This window comes from Lipophrys pholis (genome assembly GCF_963383615.2).
Source record: "Lipophrys pholis genome assembly, chromosome: 19".
NCBI lineage: Eukaryota > Metazoa > Chordata > Actinopteri > Blenniiformes > Blenniidae > Lipophrys > Lipophrys pholis.
The window spans coordinates 25,554,321-25,580,661 of NC_137647.1; the positions used below are offsets into that span (position 1 = coordinate 25,554,321).

Below are 26,341 nucleotides of genomic sequence, written 5' to 3' on the forward strand. Positions count from 1 at the left end.
GATAACGCACCATGTCATAAAGCACCAATCATCTCAGACTGGTTCCTTCAACATGACAATGAGTTCACTGGACTCAAATGGCCTCCACAGTCACCAGATCTCAATCCAGTAGAACCTTTGGGATGTGGTGGAACGGGAGATTCGCATCATGGACAAATCTGCAGCAACTGCGTGATGCTATCATGTTAATATGGACCAAAGTCTCTGAGGAATGTCTCCAGCACCTTGTTGAATCAATGCCACGACGGATTAAGGCAATTCTGAAGGCAAAAGGGGTCCAACCCGGTACTAGCAAGGTGTACCTAATAAAGTGGCCGGTGAGTGTATGTATCAAGTCTCTTTGCCAGCACTTTCCAGAGTATTTTAATGTCAGAATCATTCACACTAAATATATGACAAGGGTCAGAAGAGCTACTGTAAACCACCATGTGGTTATATTATCAGATAAACCAATGTGTTTCTGCTAAACTTGGACTAAAATTAAAAGCTAAAAGAAACGACCTCTGAACTGTATTGATTATTGACGTGTGTGTGCGCGCGCGCGCTTGTGTGAAGATCGGTCATTCCCCTCACAGAACCAGAAGACGTCTGACGACAAAGATGACCACAGGCTGAGTGGAAATAAGATGTAGTTTTAAAATGCTATATAAATAAAGGCGACTTGACTTAATTTATGTGAGATTACCTTCTGTGAAAATGCTATGCTCATGTTTTTGGCATTAAGAATAAAATACATGTCTTGTAGTGCAACTGTTAAAGCTGCATATTGCATAAGGAAACCTGAATACCATCAAATAACAGACAGAAGGATATTCTGGAGAAACATTTAGTCGGCTAAAATACTTGTATTTAGTCCACTAAAACTAGACTAAAGGCTCCTTCATTCACCCTTTTTGAACCCATAAGAACAAGAACAAAATTCAGCAGTGACGTCAGCCAGCTGCCAAAAAAAGCTTTTTCAGCAGGACTGTTCATACTCCAATAAGAAGCTGTTGAATTTGCAGGCCACGCCCCTCACAGCAGCCACACGTCTGTGAAGTGGCGTTTTAGCTTAACGGCACAGATTATTTCTCGCCTCCAGTACTTTCAGAAACACATTTCTCTGAACTGTTCCAGTAATAAAAGAGAGAGTTTTTGTCAGAGCGCCATGTTGGTCTGGTTCTAACTCCAGGAGCTGACAGCTTTGAGTGATGCGTTCAGGTGCATCATGTAAGTCTGCACTCCGACATTTTAACGAGCTGCGGCGCTCGTACAGTGATGTTACAAGTTAAATATGATTAAAATATGACTGATAGTCATTAGAGAGCTGGAACATCCACGAGCAGCACACAGTCACTGTGGCATCTACACAGTTCGGCCAGGACCGTTGGCACAGCCGGAACAAATGTCTTTGGCCAGAAGGAGCTGGAAGAAGGAAATTATGTCATTTTGTCCGGTAGGACCCCGCACTGTCGAACTTTCTTCTTGTTCTTATGGAGGATGAATTGGGCTTAAGACTATAAACGTTTCAGATGACTAAAATCTAAATGGCGTTACTCAAAATACTAAGACTAAATCAGAATTTCTTTTAAAACTTATCACTGGAGAAGGAAGACATGCAGTAAGACACATTTTCCCAGTTCAGCGCTGGTTTTGCTGAATACTCCAGATTTAGCAAACCATGGCAGTTTAGCTGATAAAGCTGTTTTTTCCAGTTTGATGTAGTTTTTAGTTCCTCTAAATGCTGAATGATGACTCCTAATAGATCTCTTATTCAGGTTACAGGGTCTTGATCTCACACTGTCAGGACGTGCAGCCAATTGAATGAAAGAACCGAAAACTACATGTAACCGATCAACATCCTCATCCTGTTTCTGAGCCCAGGGTCTCACCTGAGAGCCACGTCCAGCGGGATGGTCCGCAGCAGCTTGGCGTAGGCTTGCCTCACGCGCACCGCTGAGTGCACCAGCTGGACTCTGCACACATCCACACACCTGAAACAGACGGAGACCGAGTGTTAAGGCCTCAAACCGAGTTCCCCGGCAGGGAGCAGTGATTGGAGCTGGAGCGCTCACCTCTGCAGCAAATCCGTGGACAGAGACGAGGACAGGACCTGCAAGCTGTGGCACGTCTGCAGGCATACACTCTGATCTTCATTCATGGCTGCACACAGCAGACAGATAGCAGGTTGTCAGATGTCCTCACTCAAGTGTTAATGACTGAAATTGCGGTACGTCACTACGTGCTCACCGTTGGCCAGAAGACCCCGGCAGAATTTGCTGAAGGAGGGTAGGGAGAAGAGGGGGCTGTAGGTGTCCGACTTCTTCATCAGCAGGGAAACCTCCTGCGCCCAGGTCAGAAGCAGCTTCCTACACACCAACAGGGAAAAGGCTGCAAAACGCCGCTTCTCTGGAACTTTCTTCTCTTATCACACACTTTGAGGTGACAGTCTGAACACTAAAATACTAGCAGATCAAGTATCACATCCCACAATGTCGCTAAACAACCAAGGGGTGACTGAAAGAAGGAATACATCAGTAAAGGTTCCGTTCCATAAAGAATGCATCCTTCCACAGACCTGGCCTCGGGATAGAGGTGTTCCCTACTCAGCAGGCTTCCCACCAGGCTCAGCAGCGTGCTGAAATGCTTCTTGGTTGCCGTGGTAACCGTGCTGATGACAGCACCGTCGAACAGGGACGGGGATGAGGAGGACAGGCTGGATGAGATGAAGTGGTCGTGTCTGCAACAAGCAGAAGGCCAGCAGGTTGGAGGGTGTGTGTGTGTGTGTGTGTGTGTGTGTGTGTGTGTGTGTGTGTGTGTGTGTGTGTGTGTCTCTTACCTGGTGCAGTGGGAGTACAGTGAGTAGAGGACGGCGTACTGGACGGCGGGGTAATAAACGGCTAACTCGGCATGGACCAGCATCAGGTTGTGGCTCAGGAGAGCGAAGACGGTGGGAGACAGAGCCCACATCTGGAAAACACAGCACACCATAGACGGGTTGAGCAGTGGTTGCGGCGCCATGGCAGCCTCCGAGCAGAGACGTGGCTCACCCCTATCAGAGAGTTCTTGGTGTTCCCGATGGTGGTGAGCGTGCTCAGGTTGAAGATGAGGGTGAACTGGGCCCGGTCCAGGGGCAGGGTGAGGGAGGCGAAGGCGGGGTGCTGGATGTTGGGGCCGGGGCAACCTGCGGGCGGGGTCTGCACGGAGGGGTCCAAGCTGTGGGTCAGATTGGACAGCGCGCATGCCATCTCGCCCAGGACCATCTTATAGGCTGCCTCCAGAGTGGGGATGTTCTTTAAGCTCAGCAGGGCCTGGTACACACCATGGACCGCTGAAACCACCTGCAGTCACAGGACAAGGTGATGGAGGTGGGGCTCTGAAGCTTTGCCCACTCGGCCGCTCCGTCATTATTGTAACGTCCTTTGAAGCACGGATCTGCACATGTTCTTCCCTCCATGAACCGTTTTTGAGTGAATGAACCTGCACACACCTCTTTGTCCTGATGGAAGCGCAGCCTCAGCAGGTGGGAGTTCGGAGCCAACAGTTTCTCCACGAAGCACGCTGGCAGCTTGGTGTTAATCTGGTCCACGATCTGGGACAGAACCACAGGTTTCACCACGATGCTGTAAACTACAGGTTCTTAATATCTGTAAGGAGTTCCACAGGGCCAGACCAAGAAAAGGACAGTCCAAGGAAAACTGGAAGATTACTCCTACCTTTTAATCCAGATGGCTCCAATGTTTGTAACAAAAAATAAACTTATCCAACTTTCCTCAAATAAAATTACTACAGCTGGAAAACATGTTTGACTTTCATGAAATAGAAATAATTTTTGAAATTTATATCACAAGAATGGAAATTTCCCTTTATTAAGGTAATTTAAAGGCTTGTATTTAAAGATTTCTTTATCACATTCAACAGTTTTAACAGCTTTATCTGATATTTTAGCCATTTTTAAAAGTTTTAGCCATTAGCCTGTGTTGTGTGCCGACATGTTAGCATGCAACAAATATTTCAGTTTACAACCTCCCAATCTAATCGTGTAATTTAAAAGTCACTTTTGTCATCTCAAAGTGTGAGATATGAAACAAGAGCAACTTTAAAAAGCAGATAAGAATGACTTTTGATGGCTGTGTGAATGCTGCAGGAGCCATTGTAAACCTGTTCAAATCAATAAATCACTGGAGCCTTAAGTCTTTTTGCAGTTTTAGACAGTTTTATCAAAAATTAAAATGTAGTCCTGGTAGGTTTAATGGGAAATTGCTGTCAAGCGAAGCAAAAAAAACAAATACAAATCGAATGATACAATATCATTAAAAGGTTATTTTCACACTATTACAGTGAAACTGCGAAGCATTCCTAAAACAAGGAAAAATAACAAAAAATGACGGAACCAGTAGAAACACTAAGTCCCTGCTACTTGTGGATAAAGGTGGAGGTGTGTGTGTGGAGCGTGTCTGTACCAGAGTTAGCAGACTGAGCACGGCCAGGTTGTAGTCTGATCCGCAGGCCTGGCAGCAGAGCAGCTGGTCCAGGCCATAGGCCAATACAGCCTCCATCAGCTGGCCGCACGGCTCCACGCTGGCCAGCAGCACTCCCACACACTCATTCCCGGCCGTCTGCACGGCCTCAGAGAACTGGACCTGCTTCGCTGCGGTCACGCAACCCAGGACCCGGTTCAGAACCTGAGGACACCAAGGGATGATGGATTCAATGCAGACAAGCTGTGCAGCATCTTCGCCTGCTTTTAGTGTATTTTTGACCAGTTGGCACATTGAAAGCACCAGTGGCCTCATTTCTAAAACATTCCTAGGATTCCTACTAAAACTGTTCGTAACACCAAAAGCTGAAAATGGCATGCACCCCCAAAGATTTCCATCTATAAAACAGTGTGTACGCACATCTGCACACTCTTTCCTTTTCTAGATCCAGTCCACCTGGAAGGTTGACCGTTCAGGCCCCGCCCTCAACACGCCCACTTTCTACCACAAATGCTCAATGCAAAGGGCCTCGTCAATATTTTTACATCTCAATCAGCCTCAGAAAAGACCAAGTAAAGGAATTTTACTGAGAGAGAAATAGTGATGGAGGAGGTGGAGGTCAGGAGATGATATTATCTGGTGTCACACTAGTGGACTCACTAATAAAAGAAACAAGTGATCAGCAGCTCATCGTCACTGGAAATAGTGTGAGAGTCTGAGAGAGATCAGTGACTGTAGAGGTGGAGGAGAGGAGTCTGATATGAAGGTGGAGGACAGAGGAGAGTGACATCATGGGGGAGAGTGACATCATGGGGGAGAGTGACATCATGGAGGTCAGAGGAGAGTGACATCATGGGGAGAGTGACATCATGGAGGTCAGAGGAGAGTGACATCATGGGGGAGAGTGACATCATGGAGGTCAGAGGAGAGTGACATCATGGGGGAGAGTGACATCATGGAGGTCAGAGGAGAGTGACAGAGGAGAGTGACATCATGGGGGAGAGTGACATCATGGAGGTCAGAGGAGAGTGACAGAGGAGAGTGACATCATGGGGGAGAGTGACATCATATCAATAATCAATCAATTCTATCCACCGCTCTGTATCATTAATAATCAATCAGTTCTATCCACCGCTCTGTATTATTAATAATCAATCAATTCTATCCACCGCTCTGTATCATTAATAATCAATCAGTTCTATCCACCGCTCTGTATCATCAATAATCAATCAGTTCTATCCACCGCTCTGTATCATTAATAATCAACCAGTTCTATCCACCGCTCTGTATCATTAATAATCAATCAGTTCTATCCTCTGTATAGTTTGAAGATGAAAGTTTAACATATGAACATGGTTCTACTGATTCAGTAGGAACGTTCCACTAAAGAAACATCTAGAACTCTGCAGCTCGGTTGTTTATGATCACATGGATCAATAAGTGTGATATTTGAAGATATTAAATATCTGAGATGAATCTGGTTCAATTCTCCACCTCACCATCAGCACCACCAGGTTCTCCGTCTCCAGAATGTGCTGCTCAAGGTTCTAAGTTGGCGTACCGGGACCAACATTCTCCAGCTCAGTTTATTTGTTTACATTACAAACGTTTAGTGGGAAGTGGCGTACGCATCTTTCAAGACCTTTAGTGCTTCAGCAGCCTTTAGAGATGAGGCCCCTGGACCCCCAATGAACCCTGCAGTAACAATACAGAGCAAAACTTAAGCAAATGTAACAGTGATAACGGCTTATCTGAGGGTCGACTGTGACCATCAACCTTCACCACCTCACTCAACCAGCTCCTCACACTGACTCCATTAACTCTTTATAGACACTCAGTGAAAAATGGTAAAGAATACCGAGAGCCAGTCTTCAAAACAAAATGTCATCAATCTGTTGGAAAGTCGAATCACATCATATTTCACACCTTATAATAAAAAAAAGTACCCAAACAGACTGAAATGTATTTAAAAAGGTCCAGCTGATTATTGAAAATACTACAGTAACAGTTGATGACGCTGTGTGGCTCTCACATCGGTGACGTAGGCCTCGGTGATAGGCGGTCCTCTGAAGGGGCTGAATCGCTCTCCGATGCTGCGCACCACCGTGCTGAACACTCGCAGGAGGGCCGCCAGCTTGGGCAGCGACACCGAGGGAGGGGGGATGTCTTCATCCAGCGTCTCACCAGACACCACGTGGCTCAGATCCTGGACACAGATCAGGCATGTCTTTCTTACTTCAACCATCAGGAGCTGTAGCGTTCCTCAGAGATCAGTGTTAGGCCACATCACTTTTTCCACATGTTTACAGATCATATACAACCAGACCTTTCTCTTGATAGACTTTTGGTTTAAGTTATTGCCCCAGAACCTGAAGGACTGATTATTGTGATGTTCTTCTTATTTAGAGCTGCCAGAAAACGAGGTCGTCATCATTAATTTTATAATAGATTGAGCTTTTATTATTGGTTTTTAAAGCTTTTAATGGTCTTTTACCTCACGAGCCTGAAAGAGTTCCTCTGGCCTTTTTAAAAAAAAGACGTATAACTAAAACTTTTTCTTATTTTGTTTATTGGGCAAGTCTACCTCTGTGCTGTCCGATCAGTTGTGTTTGGTTTAGTTTCTTTAGGGCTTGATTTGTGTTTCCGACACAAATCAGTCTGGTGACAACAGGGAGAAATTGTGGGGTTTCTAATGTGTCTATGCTCCACCTTCTCCAAGTAAGTAAAGAAGCTGTTGGTGGTCACCTCTGCATAAGCCTCCATATCTTCCAAAAACTGCCCCAACAGGGTGGTAGAGAAGGTCAGGTCTGCCACCCAGAACTGCTCCAGACTCTGTAACCAAACTGAACAAACACAGAGGAAAACATCACATTAAAAGCACACATCAACAGGATTCAACTCTTGGGTGTTCTATAACCACTCTTTAGTGTGATTCTTAGGTCAAAAACAATTATTCGAATCTAAAGAGGAGGAAAAAAAAAAAGGACCCATCTGGTCCTTAGACTGAAAAATGCTTTCCAATTACAACCACAAAGACGCAGCTAAAGCCATTTTGCTGATGAATCAACCTCAATCAACCATCAACCTCAGTCGGATACATCAATCTCATCCAAGACAAAGTAAAAAAAAAGAAGTCCATCTGACCTGAGACTTGCTGAGTCAGAATCTGCTTCTGTGTGTGGTCGATGTGCCAGCCCACCAAGATGTCCACGGTGTCCTGTGTACCAGACGGCATATTTCAAAAGGCTAAACCTTCACAGTGGTCTGACAGAAAAGTTTGAATGAGGAAACTATGACATCACAAGATGGAGGACTGAACTTTAAAGTAAACGTGTAGCATACATTAAACATGTAATCTTTACTTTGACCCTGTCAGTCTCATTTGTCATCATCATGTGCTGTTTCGAGGGCGAGTATGGGCCCCACTACAGACTCACCCTGAAGTTGGTGCTGAAGACGTGAGGGTAGCAGCGAGCCACCTGGAGGATACACTTCACACTCTGACACAGAAGCTCTGGTGTGTCCACGTTCTCCAGGATGGACTGCAGGTTGCTCATCACCAGCTAGCACACCACACACACACAACATCTCTGAGCTTGTGATTCACACTAATGTGCATGTCAGACTTTGGTCAGAGTGTTACCTGCATGATGTGGGAGAAGGCCTTCCTCTCCCCTGCAGCCTCCAGAGCTCGCTGAGCTGCCACCAAGTACAGCAGCTTCACCTCGTCGCGACTGCTCGAGTTGAACTTGACAAAGAGCCACTTGAAGATGCGCTCGGCCTCGTAACTCAGCACCGTGCAGAGGAGGCCGAGGCAGGCCGCCGCATCCTGGCGCAACTCCCACAGAAGCTTACTGCTGCAGAAGAATAGACAAGACATCTCAGGACGGCTGGGAACAGCTTAAAGGTTCCACATTATAGTCGTCAGAGGTCCAACAACATTGTATTCAAAGTGTTTTTTCACAAATCCAGCCTTGGTCCTGAATTTCAGCCAGTCTTAAAGTCCCTCTAGTGAGCTCTACTGAGAACAGGCTGTTTCTGTAACTGCTTTTAAATGCTAATGAACTGCTTCTGTTTTCCTGGTAAACAAAAATGACGCCCACTCATAGTTTTGGAGAGCAGAGCTCATCTACCTGTGGGAAGGTCAAAGGGAGTATCCACTACAAGAGGACGGGGTTATTTCCACACTTGACGACATGAAGAGAAAATCTTTCGCCTGTATGAGCACACATTCTCTAAAACGTGGAGCAAGGGACAGACATGACAGACTTTGACGTTCTGGGGCCTCACACAGGCTGTGGAGACACATTACTGTTAGAAAACCATTATAAAGTAAATTTGGCTTAATATGGGACTTTTAAGATACTTCCAGAAAACTCAATCTGGACAACTACCCCCGGACTCCTCCATCTGGACAACTACCCCCGGACTCCATCTGGTCACCTACCCCCGGACTCCTCCATCTGGACAACGACAACTACCCCCGGACTCCATCTGGACACCTACCCCCGGACTCCTCCATCTGGACAACGACAACTACCCCCGGACTCCTTCATCTGGACAACGACAACTACCCCCGGACTCCTCCATCTGGACAACTACCCCCGGACTCCTCCATCTGGACAACGACAACTACCCCCGGACTCCATCTGGACACCTACCCCCGGACTCCTCCATCTGGACAACGACAACTACCCCCGGACTCCTCCATCTGGACAACTACCCCTGGACTCCTCCATCTGGACAACGACAACTACCCCCGGACTCCTCCATCTGGACAACTACCCCCGGACTCCTCCATCTGGACAACGACAACTACCCCCAGACTCCTCCCTCTGGAAAAAGACAACGCATTTATCGCCTGCTGGGCTGATAGATTACAGACATTTCTTTTTCTGTTGTGGGGGGGCGGGGGGGGGGGCAACTTATTAATCAACTAATCAATGACTGGAATAGTTGACAACTGCATTAATAATGGATTTTAATCGATGAGTTGTTTCAGCTCTAGCTGCATCCAGCAGTAATATTATCCAAAGATGAACATGGAACCACGAACTGTTCCACGGAGGTCACAGCAGTCATCACCTACTGTTGAATGTCCTTTAGTTGTTGATGAGTGTGTATTTTAGACTGTTGAGAACCATCAGCACAACATTTGAATGTGTGGTCTGCTCGTACCTCTCGTTCAGGATGTCATTCAGAGTGCTCAGGATGGTGTCCAGCTGTTTGACCAGGGTCTGCACAGAGAAGAGGCTCATTATGAGGAGGACATTTCACCTACAGTGTAGGAACCTTCAAACCTTTAGGGTGAAGAAGGAAATCAAAACTAAACTTTGGTGTTACAGTCTCTCATTTTAACCTGTATTTCTTCGAGTACTGAAGGATCCTGGTAGTTTCTTGATGTGAAAATGATATTCCCGTGTGACTTAGGTAGAACAACATGAACTTGTGTTTACTGAACACAGCTTACAACATGGGCATTTATAAAGTCATCTGTGTCAGTCCTCTTTATGTTGCAGGTTTGCGTGTCGCATCAAGTTGTTGTATTAAATGAAGCTCTGAAGTGTCCACCTCTTCAAACACTGCTGATGCCGAGATAATAGTTCCTCAATGTGGATGAAAGTTTGCAGTGTGTGACTGACCACTTTGCTCTCGCTGTGGCTGATGAGCTCCTTCAGCTGTTTGAGGGTGGCCAGTCTCCGGTCGCGATCTTCCTCCCTGGAGACTCGGCGCAGGAGGTTTGCCAGTCGAGACTCCTCTGAGTGAGCCATGCCTCTGTCTGCAACAACAACACGGTCAACCCTACACTCTCCACCAACAAACCCTTCATACGGAGAGAAACAAATAACCAACACTTGGCTATAAACTCAAAAAGTCATTATCATCAACAGGTCTAAAGGAACTTTAGGCATAAATTGTTTTCCTGACTACCGTAATTTCCAGACTATTGAGCGCAACTGAATACAAGCCACACACACCAAATTTAAAAAGAAAAAACTAAATTAAAATAAAGGTCAGAGTTACGTGATGCACCTGAACGCATCACCCTTGTATCTGTGGCATGAAGCTTGTTAACCCACCGTCATTGTTTAAGCTGCTGGGCTCAAAGTGTGTGACAAAAGTAGTGGTTTATAGTCCGGAAATTAAAGTAATAAAAAGGATTATTGGTGTCACAAATGAATAAACCACTCCCTTTTTTTTTATCTTAAATGTGTTGCACAGCCAACGTTCTTTCAAAGGGTGACAAACATGACATTTTATTTGGATGGCTCAATAGTTTGTCCACTCATTTGTCATCTGCTTTTTACTGTAGGTGACAAATGAGTCTTCAGCTGCACCTCTCAAAAAGCTAACACTGAATAAGCCCAAAATAAAAAGAGTTTTTACTACCAACAGTGCTGTTTTATGCATATTTCTCATGAATGGCCAAATTAAACCCTAAACACACTAAAACTAGTCAAATGGCTGAACGGAGAAACTTCTGAAAACAGCCGCAAAAGTTAAAGTGCTAAAATGGATAAAACCTATCAAGCAGCTCAAATGGCAAAAACAATTAAAGTAGTTGAGATTAGAATAAATGGGTTTTACAATAGTTCTTGCAGGAATACATCCAGTGTGCAACCAGTGTACATTTAGCATTTACTACAGCATCTTCTGCATACGTGGAGTCATTTCTCTCACACAGGCACTGAGTGGGTCTACACCATGAAGGAGGTTTAATCGCAGAGACTCACCCTGCGATTTCCTCATGTCCTTAGAAGCTAAAGCACGGTTTCCATGCTGAAAAGGTGTCAAATCCGCTGTCACATTATTGGGTCTCAACTCTTGCCCCAGCGACTTCCAACCAAACGTAGTATCACAGACACCCTGACCAGCTTCATATCCACCTGAAGAGCAAAAACAAGACAAAATCAGGAAGGTCCTAACCAAAGTCACATTTGACTAATGGTGTGTCACACTTTTTGGACATGTAAAAAGCAGTTTAAATGAGTAAAAGGAACATAAATTGGACTAATCAAGTAGTACGGGAGATGTTTGTTATTTTTTTTATCTTAAACAAAGTTAAATTTGTGTCGGATCACAAAACAATGAGGACGTTGTATTGTTCACTCATGTTGCCTTACTTGAGTTACTGTGCTAGTAGGAGCAATATAATGCTTTTGTTCATAACGCAAAAAAGAGCAATTCAAATCATCCACAGAGTTAAATTCAGAGAACATAGACAGTTTATTAGTTAAATCAGGGTTATGAAAACTTATAGAAATAATAGAATTACAGACACTGTTAATCGTGCTCAAAGCCAAATATAGAATTTTACCAAAAACCTGCAAAGGTTATTTGTTTTCACTTCAGAAGATGACAATCACAGGAAGACCCTCGGTTTTAAGAACCAAGTTGCTCTGACTAATTTGAAACAAATATGTATATCAATTGCTGGTGTAAAAATGTGGAATCCTCAAATAGAGGACAGTGTTTGCTCAAGGATTTATTTTTCCCAGCGGGGGGGGGGGGGGTTAATCCTATAAATAACGTGGGAATTATTTAGCCCATGCATGATGTCCATTCAAGTGTGTGATCAGTCTGTGATCAGCCTGCTCAGACCCTCCATTCCTGATGAATGTAGAGGAAACTCTGCAGGATTTAAAAGTTTGCACAAAAAATGGTCAATTTAAAAAAATATAAATATGCAGCAAACTTTGTTATGGACTGAAAATGTAAACTGAATCAACTGAATTTGTACTGCATTGGCTTTTGTTTGAAAAATATACTTTTTTTTTTTTTTAATCAGTATTATTATTATTCTCAAGTAAGAGACAGGTAAATATAACAAATGTTTTCTTCTGGCTGTTCCCTTCCAATCATGAAGGTGTTTATATGATAATTTAGGGTGCACTGTTGTACATTTTTGTCTTTCATTAAAAGGAACATGAATGAATGAATGAATGAATGAATGAATGAATGAATGAATGAATGATTGATTTGGGTTTTCAGGCTCACCCTCTTCCGGATGTGCATCTGCAGCAGTGTAGACATCACTGGGCACCGCTGGCTGTTCAGAGCAGCTGGATGGCAGTGTGTCCAACAACGGTCCTGAACCAACCTCTCGGGACTTGAAGTCGTCCTGGCTGGATGAAGCACTGTCAACTCTGGACACCGAAAGCAGAGAAAGCTCAGCTCCTTCCACACACCCAACAGCTCCGTTTGCATCAGTTTATTCAGTCATGAAAACGGCTTCAAAACATTATAATTCCACTTCAAACAACATTCATTTATATAGTTATAAAACACAGGACAGACACTGATAGAGGTGATTGCTACCCACACATTTCTGGCATGTGACAAACAGTATCAGCAGAGCCATCCAATTGAGTTTCTGGTCTGATTTATTTAAAGACATTAAAATCAGCACCAATCAGAGAGCTTCAACTTCCTGGTTGTCCAGGCCAAAGCTGAGCTCACCTGGGCTGTAAGCACATCCATTCAGGTGAAAAGGGCTTTCAGAGATCCGTCTTTGAAAAACTAAATAAATGTTAATTGTATTGCGAAAACCTGTTTAGCGGGAGGGCTGGGGAAAAAAAAAATCGATGTAATCGATTTATCAAATTTGTAGCTAAAATCGATTTTCATTGTGCAAAATCAAGCTTTTTCCCCTCCCAGTTTTTCTTGGCATTCTGTTCTACCCAACCTTGTGGGTTTCCGTTGTTGCTGGTGCATTTTTGCTTAAACCTGGTTGAAGCTTGAATCTGTTTGGTTTTTTGTATTTCACTGTATTTTGCAGCAGATTCATTCATTTTCTTCCGCTTATCCGTTTGCGGGTCGCAGGGGTGACAGTCTGAGCACTGTCACCCAGATCACATCGCACCATTTTTCTTTAAAGGGGACATATCATGCTAAATCCACTTTTTTAGCCCTTAAATGCATTTTGTTGTATATTTAGAGTGTTTAGAAGTACAGAAAAGTTCAAAGTAGTCTCTTCAGGTGCTCCGTTGATATCTTTATATTCTGTTTTGGTCATATTTTGCGATCGGTTTCGATTTTTCTATTCTCTATTACGTTTTTTGAACAATGACGTCACAGTATTCTCAGCGGAACTGCCAAATTAGGACATCGACACTTCGAGCAATCCGCCATTTTTGTTTCTCGCTGCGATTTTGTAGTCCAACCGAAGTTACGAGAGGATAAGTCGAAATGTTCGGTTGTTGGATGTAGTAACCCACAAGCTTCGTTACACCGTCTCCCAGCATCAGAACCTTTTCCAAGTGCCTGGTTGAGTTTTATTTTTCACAGAAATGTACCCACATCTGTGGGTAAGGTCATTTTTGTGTGCGCGAAGCACTTTAAGGACGACTGCTTCAGCAACCTCCGCCAGTATAAAGAAGGATTTGCCGAAAGACTTGGTCTGATTGAGCGGTCAGTTCCTTCTATCTATGGAGACGACGAACAGAGCACTTCGGTAAGCTGTATATAACGCTAAAAAGTGTGATGATAAGACGTCCCTGTCATTGTTTTGTTAGCATTAGCAGTTGTCTTCATATGTTAGCGCTGTGTGCTCGTTTTAGATTAGAATGTAACTTCTGTGTTAAATAGTCGTTGTAATACAGGCAGTATTGTAGTAGTGGGCATGGATGGAGAAGTTAGTGTAAATATAGTAACACACCATTGCGTTACATCCATATGAAGACGTTGTTCTTCAGGTGCATCATGGTCATTTTCATCTCGCTCCGCCGGGTCCGACTCTGGCTCCAACATGTATGGCTGGATGGACAAATCTTCCCTTGTTGACATTTTGTAAATAATGTGTGAATATAAAGTTTCTGTGCCGCTAGATAATTGTATCTGTTCTATCAAACTACAAAGATGGCCGAACAGGGTGACGTTGAACCGAGTGTCACCTCTGCAACCTGGAGAGGAGGCGGGGTATGAAGAGACCGCCCCAAAACGAGTTGCTCTCAGAAGCACATCAGAAAAGGGGTAGAAAAGGGGCCTGTGGAGCTCTAATAATGAGGAATTCAGACCCAAGCATTGCAGTTTCGCGTTGTATAGACCACAACTGTATGATTTATATGTAAAAAGGAAGGATTTAAAAGCATGATATGTCTCCTTTAAGAACCTTCCTGCAGGTGGTGAGCCCACGGAAGGTTTGCAGCAGATTGTTTCATTCAAATTTACTTTATGTTGAGGTTGTTGTCATTTTTAGTACTAATTGTGTGATCTTGCAAAATTCCTCCCGTACACTGTGGCCACAACAAAGAAACACTTTCAAGTGTAAATCCAAAGGTTATGAGAGCTTTATTTTACCAGTCCAGCTACTAAAGATGAAACTGGACTGTATGTGGCTTCTGAAGTAAAATTTTATTTAGTAATTATTTTGTATACCTCTTTGTTTTGTACACATGTAGATTCATGTATATATATAGTATACATCTTTATATTGGTTCAGTTATGTGCTTTTAAAAAAGTATGTTTCTTCCATGACATATTATTTGGCGTTTGGTTTGTTTAATATCAACCAGTCCTACAATTTATCATGTCACAATGTAGTATTTAGTGGTACACAATGTCGTTTTTAGTCGTCCACAATGCATTAGAATTCACCATTTAATCCCCCCCAAAAAATAAAAAAGCTCGGGAGCGCATGAACCCACTGCTGAAAAAAATCCTGGAGGAAACACTGGATTGTTTATATGCATTTTAACTCTGAGGACAATTACAGCAATAAAGTTGCACTTTTGACAATATATATGATGTCTGCAGTCATTCCAGTGCATTACGAAAAACATCGAAAATCAAATCTCAAATGGTTTTTTTCCGAAATCACAGATTTGTTTTTCTCGGCCAAATCGCCCAGCCCTATTCAGAGATAATGTATTTGATATGAAAACTAATTCATGTTGGAGAGACAGACGGTCAGAGTTGTGCAATGTTAAAAATTGATGAAGTTAAATGATAAGAGGTCAGAGGAGATAAGAAGGAGGTAACACTACAATCAACCTGAGGATTTCTGTAAAGAGGAGACACCACTCAGACTTTAATCCGGTCACTTCTGAAATACCAGCTTCATACATTACAACTATATTACCATTTCATGACATCAAAAAACTAAAGCAGAGTACCAACAGGGGTCGATAGAGTTTCCACATGATGCCACACGTCTGGGCTGCTGCCGACCTCCAACACTATGTGAGTCAAGTAAATGTACACAAACGCTGCCGCTGATTGACAGTTGTGACCGTTGAGCACCTTTGGGTTGCTGTACTTGGCAGGGCCAGGCTCGCTAGAGTGGACATTTGAACAATTTATGACAGCGACAGATTCATGAAGCATCGTACAGGTGCATTTCCTCCAGTCCACAGGCTAAGTGACAAAGGAGATTGTGAGAATCCGCTCATGATTTCCATTTCCATTTCCAAAACAAAAAATAGTTTCTAATAGCGCTGGCGTTGAACCAGCCAGCTGCCACCCGGGTTAAAGGGATGAGCACCGGGAAGCTGCAGTTAGCCTGCTGGCCGCCTGCTCGCGGCCTGCTGGACGCCTGCTCGCGGCCTGCTTGACGCCTGCTGCTGACTCACAGTGCAAAGCACCAAGAGAAAGAGAAGGAGAGCTAACTTAGCTTAACGGCTAACATAACTGTTAACTTCTCCTTGTAAGGAGTGTTTGTTGTGTTTCCCTGTTAATCTCACTCTGCTACGCAACACCAGTCGCAGCTGAGCTTAGCTTTGTATATTTTAACATTTACCTGTCAATGTAAATGGGGGGGGGGGGGGGGTCAAATCATTGACCCAGAACTAGTGTTGCTGATCAGTTGGTTTAACTCACAAAATAGCAGCGACCTACAGGGTCATGACATCACTGAAAATAATGTATAACAATGCTTTAACAACAGCCATATTTAGGCGACCAGATTCCCTGAGTATGTCCTAAGATTGAGCCAAGAAGGCACCCGTAGTCCAAACAGTTTCACAAATGACTTTCTACAACCAGTCAGCTTTCACATATGCAGTATAAACTAGGCTTGACAGAGCTTGGATTTCATTTTCCAAAATGGGGTGAATTCCCCCCTGACCTGCTTCACATGGGGGGGATTTCTACAAGCAGGGGCAAAAGATGCATGAGCCTTGCTATAGGTCTTACATTGTCCCGTTCATACCGGAGATCAATAGAGGACTTAAACCTTCTCCTTTCTCTCTCAGCTGCATCAGTGGCTCAGTCTTCTCTCCAGGTTCTAGTCTTTCTAGTCTCCTCTTCTCTCCATGATCTAGTCTTTCTAATCTCCTCTTCTCTCCATGATCTAGTCTTTCTAGTCTCCTCTTCTCTCCATGAACTAGTCTTTCTAGTCTCGTCTTCTCTCCATGATCTAGTCTTTCTAGTCTCCTCTTCTCTCCATGAACTAGTCTTTCTAGTCTCGTCTTCTCTCCATGATCTAGTCTTTCTAGTCTCCTCTTCTCTCCTTGATCTAGTCTTTCCCTGTCTTGTCTCTCTGCTTCACTTCTTTCCAGCTATTAACACAGAGATTAAAGCAACAACATATTTGTGAGCCTGAAAAGTTATGCAGGACATGATATTAACACACAGTGCTAATGTTATCACGATGTACCTCAGATGGATCCAGCAAATAGTGTTTCTTTCTTCTCTCTGCATTCTCTGAACTTTATACATTACTTTAGTTTTGTCCTCCTCTCTTATGTGCATCTCTTTATTAGAGGTGTAAATCACCAGCTTCATCACGATACCATGTCGATATGTTTGGATGACGATACGATGTTAGCCGATGTCACAGTCTGTCACGATATGATTTTGATTCGATTCGATTCACAAGCCTGCAATCGATATGATGTGATGTTGTTCAGGTGAATCACGTAACTCCGACCTGCTGCACTCTCTCTCTCTCTCTCCTCACGCTCGCTCACCCGTCTGCAGCCCCACTACAGAAGCCGTGTTTAAAACTGGTTCTTTCATATAAATAAATAAATCTAACCACACCAACCAACCATCTAACCAAGTGTTGTCAGATCCACTGCTAAATATGGAGTTTGACGGTTTTATACAGTTTAATTCAAGCCCTGAAACGTGTTGCCCAAAGCCTCTAAAATATGTGTATAATGGCACACACACACACAGACACAGACACAGACACAGACACAGACACAGACACAGACACAGACACAGACACAGACACAGACACAGACACAGAGAGAGAGAGAGAGAGAGAGAGAGAGAGAGAGAGAGAGAGAGAGAGAGAGAGAGAGAGAGAGAGAGAAGAATTTTATATTTTACCAGTATTTCCTCCAGCTTTAGAAGTTTGGAGGCTCCTGGTCAGCCAACATGGCAACCTGCTGTTTTACTGCAGAATTACTTCTTTGGTCGTTAAATTCAGCTTTACAAAGTAAAGCTAATGACTTTTACTTTCTCAATCAACCGTTGCATTCATAATTGCATTCAATTTTTTTTACGAATTAAACTTATCAAATCAATTATTTAAATTAACGCATTATATTAGACAGCATAGATAGCAAAGTAGGTGGAGGCAACATGGTGTGGGACGACTTCACCAAGGATATCACTGGTGAAGCAGCCCGTTATATTTGTGCAGCTTCTGTAAGACATCAAGCAAGCAAAAAGCAGAAAACACATCCAACCACTGCATTGAGAGGGATCACAGCTATGTTAATATTGCTTTTATGCTGCTTGCCTCATAACAAATGAGTTCAAACTTTTGCCATTACTTTTTTTTGTGTGTTTTCAAAGAGGTTTACAAAATAAATAAAAAATTCCAAGTTTTGCGCAAGAACCTGCCTCTGTTGGGCTGGCAATAATAAAAACAACTCTAATTCATATAGCCTTTGCAAGGTTATTTCATTTCCCAAAGGTCTACTGTCTTTTTTCGGATTTATTCTATGTTCAAATTGTTCATATGCTGCTTGTTCCACGCAATTTCTGAAAATAAAAAAACATTCCTTCAATTTGTATCTTTCAAACAAGCGTTTGGAACTATATTCAAGCCATCAAAACAAAGTATTTTGTTTTTATACGCGTGTCATTGGAATTAGGGGGGGGGTCAGAGGCGACTGATCAGACACTTGATTTGAGTGATCCTGCATTTGGGCCAAATACAGTGAGTGACACTGAGGGTTAACATCATACATGGCCAAAAGAATTCCAAGCAGATGCAGAGGCAGGAATTCACACATTATTTTAAGTTGTCCACATCCACAATTGACGGAAACAAATTGATAGAGACTGGATAATAAATAAGAGCTCAAAAAAGGCCTTACTGTGCACCATAATGCTAGAGCATCAAATATTATAGATGGGATGAAGTTCAGCGAATGACATTTGAAGTTCACATCTAGACATCAGACCAGCTGCAGGAGATGAACAGAGAGGTGAGGAAGAGGAGAATCCCCCCCCCCCTTTTTTTTTAATATTGGGACTTTAAAGATTAATAATTAGGGGGTTTTGCAATTAATTGCATTTGATTTTCAATTCAAACAGGTTTGAATGAAACAAATACTTATTGACAGTGTTATTTGAATCTACCAGGAGACATTTCTTCTCGTCCTTGTGGACACGTTTAGCAGCGAGGTGACAGCACAAAGTTGAATTTTTGTTACGTAAAATTAGTTATTTGCACATTTTCATCCTAATCCCAGATTTCTTTAGAAAGAGGCCCCACTTCCTTCAAGGGAAAACACATCATTTTTGTTATGGCTCCAGAGAAGATTCGGAAAACAATGTCTCTTTCCACAGAAAAAGCAGAAACACAATGTAGTTAGAATGCCGGGCCACAAGTTGGCGTTGTATTTGTGAACCACAAACATGCAGCAGAGAACATACAGTGGGTACGGAAAGTATTCAGCCTCCTTAAAAATTTTCACTCTTTGTTTCATTGCAGCCATTTGCTAAAATCAAAGAAGTTCATTTTATTTCTCATTAATGTACACCCAGCACCCCATCTTGACAGAAAAAAACTGAAATTTATTAAAAAAGAAAAACTGAAATATCAAATGCTCATAAGTATTCAGACCCTTTGCTCAGGATTGAGTAGAAGCACCCTTTTGAGCGAGTACAGCCATGAGTCTTCTTGGGAATGATGCAACAAGCTTTTCACACCTGGATTTGGGGATCCTCTACCAGTCCTCCCCCCAGATCCTCTCCAGTTCTGTCACGTTGGATGATGAACGTTGGTGGACAGCCATTTTCTGGTCTCTCCAGAGATGCTCGACTGGGTTTAGGTCAGGGTTCTGGCTGGGCCAGTCAAGAATGGTCACAGAGCCACTCCATTGGTATTTAGCTGTGTGCTGAGGGCCATTGTCTTGTTGGAAGGTCAACCTTCAGCCCAGTCTGAGGTTCTGAGCACTCTGGTAGAGTTTTTCTTCCAGGATATCTCTGTACTTGGCCACATTCATCTTTCCTTCAATTGCAACCAGTGGTCCTGTCCCTGCAGCTGAAAAACACCCCCATAGCATGATGCTGCCACCACCATGTTTCACTGTTGGGATTGTATTGGGCAGGTGATGAGCAGTGCCGGGTTTTCTCCACACATACCGTTGAGAATTAACGCCAAAAAGTTCTATCTTGGCCTCCTCAGTCCAGAGAATCTTATTTCTCATAGTCTGGAAGTCCTTCATGTGTTCTTTGGTAAACTCTATGCAGGCAACAATATGTCTTGCACAGAGGAGAGGCTCTGCCATAAAGCCCCGACTGGTGTTGGGCTGCAGTGATAGTTGACTTTGTGGAACTTTCTCCCATCTCCCTACTGCATCTCTGGAGCTCAGCCACAGTGATCTTTTGGGTTCTTCTTCACCTCTCTCACCAAGGCTCTTCTCCCACCATTGCTCAGTTCGGCTGGATGGCTAGGTCTAGGAAGAGTTCTGGTCGTCCCAAACTTCTTCCATTTAAGGATTATGGAGGCCACTGTGCTCTGAGGAACCTTGAGTGCTGCAGAATCTTTTTTGTAACCTTGTTCAGATCTGTGCCTTGCCACAATTCTGTCTGTGAGCTCCTTGGGCAGTTCCTTCAACCTCGACATGTACTGTAAGGTCTTATATAGACAAGTGTGTGTTTTTCCTAATCAAGTCCAATCAGTTTAATCTAACACAGCTGGACTCCAATGAAGGCATAGAACCATCTCAAGGAGAATCAGAAGAAATGGACAGCATTTGAGTTGAACATGAGTGTCACAGCATAGGCTCTGAATACTTATGACCATGTGATATTTCAGTTTTTCTTTGTTTATAAATTTGCAAAAAATTCTACATTTGTTTTTTTCTGTCAAGATGGGGTGCTGGGTGTACATTAATGAGAAATATAATGAACTTTTTTGATTTTAGTAAATGGCTGCAATGAAACAAAGTGAAAAATTTAAAGGTGTCTGAATACTTTCCGTACTCACTGTATGCTATAAAAGGGATGTGATGGTTCACAAAATCCACGGCTTCATTGGTGGTCATGGTTTTTGGTTTGGGGTACAATGTTGTTTTAACACCCCAGAATTTTGTATATTAACAAGTCTTGTGCAACTGCCCCTCTCCAACCTCCCTTCTGTCACAGTGCTTCAGAGAGATGCTCTCATGAAAGGAGCGGATCTGCAACAAGGAGCTTTTCATTTCCCACTCGGAGCTCATGTAGTGGGATGTTACAGTCAGGAAACTTTCTGTAGCGTGAGAGGTCCATCTGTCGGTAGTAAGAGCAGCTGATCAGTGGGTGCCGACACTAAGCCCAAACTCAGAGGGGACCGTGCTTTTGCAGTTATTGCCCCGAAGCTGTGCAATGATTTGTCTCTGCCTATCAGACAGGTCTTTCCCTGCTTGGTTTTAAACTGACCTGCTCTCTTTGGGCCTTCAAAACCATGTGAGCTGTTCACTTTTTACTCTACGTGGTTTTACTAATCTTTTAATGTCTTTTATACTACACACGTTTTGTCCTTTATTTGGATTATCCAGCGTTTCCTCTATATTCATTTAGCAGTGGCGGGCCACCATTCCTAAATCCTTGCCACCGCTCCTTAAAATGTTTTTTGTCTTCTTCTTCTTTAATTGACGCGAATACACCACCGCTGCAAGTCTCCACCTTCACAGCAGAGTTCTGCACTCACTGGGCTGGGTAATCGCAAGTTCGTCCTCCGACAGGAGGGCGAGGACGCACAAGCAGTATTTTGGCTGTTAAAGTCAGTTCAAGCAGCAGCAGCTGCATTTCACTGCACCGTTTAAGGCTGCGAGCCTCCAGCCCTCATTTGGATGGTCAATTTTAGAAAAAGATAGCTGGAAAATAGCACACAGCTGCGCAAAGCCTCTAAAATATGTGTACAGTAGAACCTCAGACTAGGGACCCGGTAAGAGCAGACTTATCATTGCACGGAGAGGTTTTAACTGTTAACACACCTTAATCAGCAGACAGCCTCCAGCAGCGCTGCTGTGACTCCTCCAAGTTTCACTTTCACTTTACACTGGGAGTCAAACATCAAGCCCATGGGCCAAAGCCAGCTGCTCGCTAAAGGCTCCAATCCAGCTCCACAAACCACCAAGCAAGGAGGTTTTATAGGATTTATTGGAGGTTGTTTCTTTTTTTTTTACATTTCACTGTATTTTGCAGCAGTCTGTTTAATTAAAATTGACTTTATGTTGAGATTGTTGTCATTTGCAGTAGTAATTGTGTGATCTTGTATAATTATAGACAGTTTCACCCCGTACACTGTGGCCACAACAAAGAATCATTTGAAGTGTAAATTTAAAGGTTATCATAGCAATATTTTACCAGTCCAGCCACTTAAAATGAAACTGGACTGTATGTGGCCCTCAAGTCAAATTCTATTTTGTATGCCTCTTTGTGTATATATATATATATATATATACACATACACATCTTTATATTGGTTCAGTTATGTGCTTTTAAATAGGTTTGTTTCTTTCATAACATATTATTTGGTGTTTGGTTCATTCAATATCATCACAATGCAGTATTTAGTACTCCACAGTTCATTATGCATCATTTAAAGTCTATTTTCTTTTTCAAAATTTTGAGCAGTTTTCAAATAGTTCCACCTTTAGAGCTGCTCTCAAAAATATGCTTTATCGGTGGCTGAGCACTGATTTTGTGTAAACAGCACAAATAGCAACAAAAGCTTTGTGCCTTCACTTGAAATCATTGTCATGTATACAGGACCTCAGTTATTCCATTTGTCCTGCGTTTGATAGTCACGTCCGTTGGCATGCGACTGTTCTCCCACTCTGAAGTGTGGTCTGAGGCCTGGTACGATCGGTACGCCACCAACTGAAAGGAACAAATTCTGAAGGCTTAAACACATTGCTTCTGTGAGTACAATTAGCATGGTCCTCGTTTATCTTGGTGTCATTGGTTCTTGGGTCTGAAATGCTGCCAAGAGATTTTTATAGTTTAGACAGACTGTGACACTTTAGCCTTAATGCCCAGTGTTGTGCCTGAAGGAGTTCACTGAACGCTCGTTCATGAACTTGTTCATATTTTAGGTGAACGTGAACTGAACGTTCTGTATTTCTGTCTGATGAACGTCACTGTGAGCGGCGCTCATTCTGGTGTTAGTGAACGGCGCTCTCACAGTTCAAAATTGTTTAAGAGGGTTGCCAGATTTCCGAGCTTTCCGGTCGAAAACCCAGCTGAAGCTCACCGTTAACGGGCTTTATCATATCAAGGGAAAACAGCCAATCTGGCAACAGCAGGCACCAGAGTCGCACCGCCACATACGTCATCAAAATGTGAAGCATCACAGCAAAAACAAAATGAAGACAGCAGCTCTACCTCAGACTCTGCCTCCACGATTAATACTTCATCTTCGTATGTTTACTGGACTTTCCGGACGATAAGCCGCTACTTTTTGTTTTAAAACATGCTTTGAACCCTGCGGAGGACGACTCTGCTTTTTAAGGGTTAACAAGCTCCATGCTGCCGATACTGGGTGATGCGTTCAGGTGCATCTTTTTATCCTTTTTAAATTTGGTGGGTGCAGCATATATTCCAGTGCGCTCAATAGTCAGGAAATCACGGTACTTAAAATTATTTTATAAAAAAGTCAGCGATGATCCAGGTGCGAAAAATCTTACTATTTTATATAAACTTTGCCCGCCGGGTTTCAAGAAGCAACTCAACAACTTCAACATCAAACCTGAGACAGCTCATTGAAACTGGCTGGACTTTCAAGGTATGTGCGAGTAACTAAAGAATTACTTGAAGGTTTTAATATTTTAAGTTGTAATTTGTTTGTAGAACCTGCCTGGTATGTTTTTCTTTGCACCTTATGGACAAGTCTGTTTTTGTTTTAATAATTCCTCATTCATAAAGACCATTCAAGCTGCAAGTTTTTCCTCATGTTTTTGTGAATATCCTAGTAGCAACTAGTGAGGACTGAATGGGTGGTAACAATGGGGAGATACCAGTATTCTGAGGGTAATAGCTCGCAGCAACATATTGGAAAAAAAAAAGAAAAAAGAACTATGAACTAGTTCATTTTTTGAACTGTGAATTATGAACTATGAACTGAACAAGTTCATTTTAAAATTTGAGAACTGAACTTTGAACTAGTTCATGTAGAAACTGAACTTACCCAACACTGTTAATGCCAATATGATAGTCTGATTATAAGCAACTTAAGGGTGCTGGACACATGGAGTTTCTGACAAAGACGTTTCTATACAAAGTAAAAGGAGTTAATAAGTGTTTGAGTAATCGAATGTTGTGCTTTGGTCGATCTTTCTAGTTGACCATTGTTTCCCTTTTAAAGGATAGTGTTGTACTCTGCCAGCTCATTCTGAATGTATAAAGAATTTATTTGGGGTAATAACAGTGATCGCAGGGTGTCGTCGTGCCCGTGCTAACAGTTAGCTTCTGCTAACCAGCACTACAAGACTTCTCACACACACACACACACACACACGCACACACACACGCACACACACACGCACACACACACGCACACACTTTGAGTGTAATATTGGCATCTGGCGGACTGTTTATGTCTTAATGCTAGTAGCCGTTAGCGCGGACCGGCGGGAACAACGCGGGCTGGCAGCTCCACGAGACGGGCTCATGAGAGGCCGATCTGGGGAAACCGGGAAAAACAACCAGCAGAAATCCTCCTACATCGTGTTAGAACACTGAAACCTGCGAGGATAGTTTCCGGGGAAAAGGACTGACAACAGAGCAGAGCAGAGCAGGCTCCAGGCCCGGAGAGGCCAGCACACCGACCCGGACCCGGACCCGAGCCGAGCGCAGGCCCGGACAGGGTTCGACCCGGAGCGGAGGACACAGAGCCCTCCACAGCTGGCTCCACGACCCCGGCAGGATCACTGGAGCAGGCTCCAGGCCCCGGAGCGGAGCTGTGTCTTTAACCTGTAGCGCAGCACCGGAGCAGGCTCCAGGGCCCGGAGCGGATCTGTGTTTGTAACCGGGAGAGGAGCACCAACCTGGGCTGCCAGTCGTTCCAGTGTGGCCGCAGTTTGTGGGCGCCGCTGAGCCGAGACCCCGGGGCTTTACGGCTCATTACCTTTTGGAGCGCTGCATGACCTGCTGGCCGCGGCTCCGCGTCTTTAGACACAATCACTTTTTAACATTAACGTATTTTATCAGACGTCTACCAACCGCCACTGTGCTAACTGACGTGAGGAGCTCTTCTTCCTGCTTTAGGCGGTAGCCACACCGTGGTGTCCACTCACTACTGCCCCCACCGGCTGCAGGGAGAACTGCTCAACCACAACACGGCAGAAAGAGAAAGGAGGCAGGAAACTCCATGACCTGACGAGACCAAGGTACGTTTTGTTAGTTTGATTTGTTGACAAAATCCACACAATCACAAACTAAAAAACGGGTCGTTTTTTCTTTTTCTAATTTGGGTCAGAAAACAAAAAAAACGAGAATTCAACTCGTTTTTAAATTTTCTGGGTTTTGGACAAAAATCGAAAAAACTGACATTCATTCAGTTTCCTATTTTCTTTTGTTGATGAAGTACATTAACGCTGTCATTGGTGGGCGGGGCTTCATTGACCCTTTTGTTTCTGATTGGTTCACGTTTGTCTGAACTTTTCACAGTAAAACTCCACGTTGACACAACATACCTCGATGTCAAATCACCACTGCACCTCTAGTCTGTGATGTCACCATAGGGTGTTTGGTTATATATCGATATGATACACACATGCTCATTCATGCCTCTGTGTCTTCACGTTTAGAGTATAGTCACAGTTTGTTTTCATGTCTGAACAAGAAGGAGCTCTCTCCACTGCAATTGCAAGTGAGAATTCTGAGTGTCCCCGGTTCTAAAAGAACTTCATTGGCTGCCAGTGTCCTATAGGATCCAGTTTAAAGTTCTGGTCCTGGTCTTCAGAGCCTTGCATGGTCAGGCTCCTTCTTTTCTCAGTGATCTGGTCCAGCCTTACACCCCTGAACGGCTCTGAGGTCTGTGGATCAGAACCTGCTGAAGGTTCCACGCTCTCATTTCCTCACTAGAGGTGACCGATCCTTCCAGGCTGTTGCTCCGAGGCTTTGGAAGGATCTTCTTCCCTCTTTGGACTCAACTGACTCTGTTGACACCTTCAAGAACAAACTTAAGACTCGTCTATTAGTTCAGGCTTTTAATTAACGACCTTTGTGCTGCTAGGGTTTCGTCTTGTCTTGGCCGTTTATATTCTGTGTACTTTCTGATGTTTTTAAACAGTGTTGTGAAGTATTTTGTGGCTTTTTGTCTGTGAAAGCTGCTATATAAATAAATATTACTTACTTACTGACTCTGCACTGGGTATTTTTCCACACTTACTCCTGATTAACCCGGAACTCCTGGATGTTATACTGCCGTTTGCCGGCAACTACCTGACACGCCAAAAGCAGTTACAAAAAATACCTGCAGGTGGCAGTGT

General features: G+C 43.5%; 1 protein-coding gene across 3 annotated transcripts in view; it reads right to left on the bottom strand.

The window, feature by feature from the left end:
- Nucleotides 1-25,083, bottom strand: part of smg1 (SMG1 nonsense mediated mRNA decay associated PI3K related kinase) — a 97,819-nt gene extending 72,736 nt beyond the window's left edge. For 2 of the 3 annotated variants that reach the window (XM_080487529.1, XM_080487528.1), the window contains exons 1-18: nucleotides 24,896-25,083; nucleotides 12,459-12,607; nucleotides 11,195-11,347; nucleotides 10,103-10,239; nucleotides 9,639-9,697; nucleotides 8,104-8,317; nucleotides 7,898-8,023; nucleotides 7,605-7,677; nucleotides 7,206-7,303; nucleotides 6,493-6,666; nucleotides 4,443-4,664; nucleotides 3,470-3,571; nucleotides 3,030-3,320; nucleotides 2,819-2,949; nucleotides 2,558-2,719; nucleotides 2,230-2,348; nucleotides 2,055-2,142; nucleotides 1,872-1,973 (exon numbers count right to left, since the gene is read on the bottom strand). In XM_080487529.1, coding sequence (XP_080343655.1) covers nucleotides 1,872-1,973; nucleotides 2,055-2,142; nucleotides 2,230-2,348; nucleotides 2,558-2,719; nucleotides 2,819-2,949; nucleotides 3,030-3,320; nucleotides 3,470-3,571; nucleotides 4,443-4,664; nucleotides 6,493-6,666; nucleotides 7,206-7,303; nucleotides 7,605-7,677; nucleotides 7,898-8,023; nucleotides 8,104-8,317; nucleotides 9,639-9,697; nucleotides 10,103-10,239; nucleotides 11,195-11,347; nucleotides 12,459-12,607; nucleotides 24,896-24,972 — 2,477 coding nt within the window. In that variant the 5' untranslated portion in view covers nucleotides 24,973-25,083. The remainder of the gene's footprint in view (nucleotides 1-1,871; nucleotides 1,974-2,054; nucleotides 2,143-2,229; nucleotides 2,349-2,557; nucleotides 2,720-2,818; nucleotides 2,950-3,029; nucleotides 3,321-3,469; nucleotides 3,572-4,442; nucleotides 4,665-6,492; nucleotides 6,667-7,205; nucleotides 7,304-7,604; nucleotides 7,678-7,897; nucleotides 8,024-8,103; nucleotides 8,318-9,638; nucleotides 9,698-10,102; nucleotides 10,240-11,194; nucleotides 11,348-12,458; nucleotides 12,608-24,895) is intronic. The other variant, XM_080487530.1, reaches the window with a different exon arrangement.
- Between the last annotated feature and the right edge of the window lie 1,258 nt (nucleotides 25,084-26,341).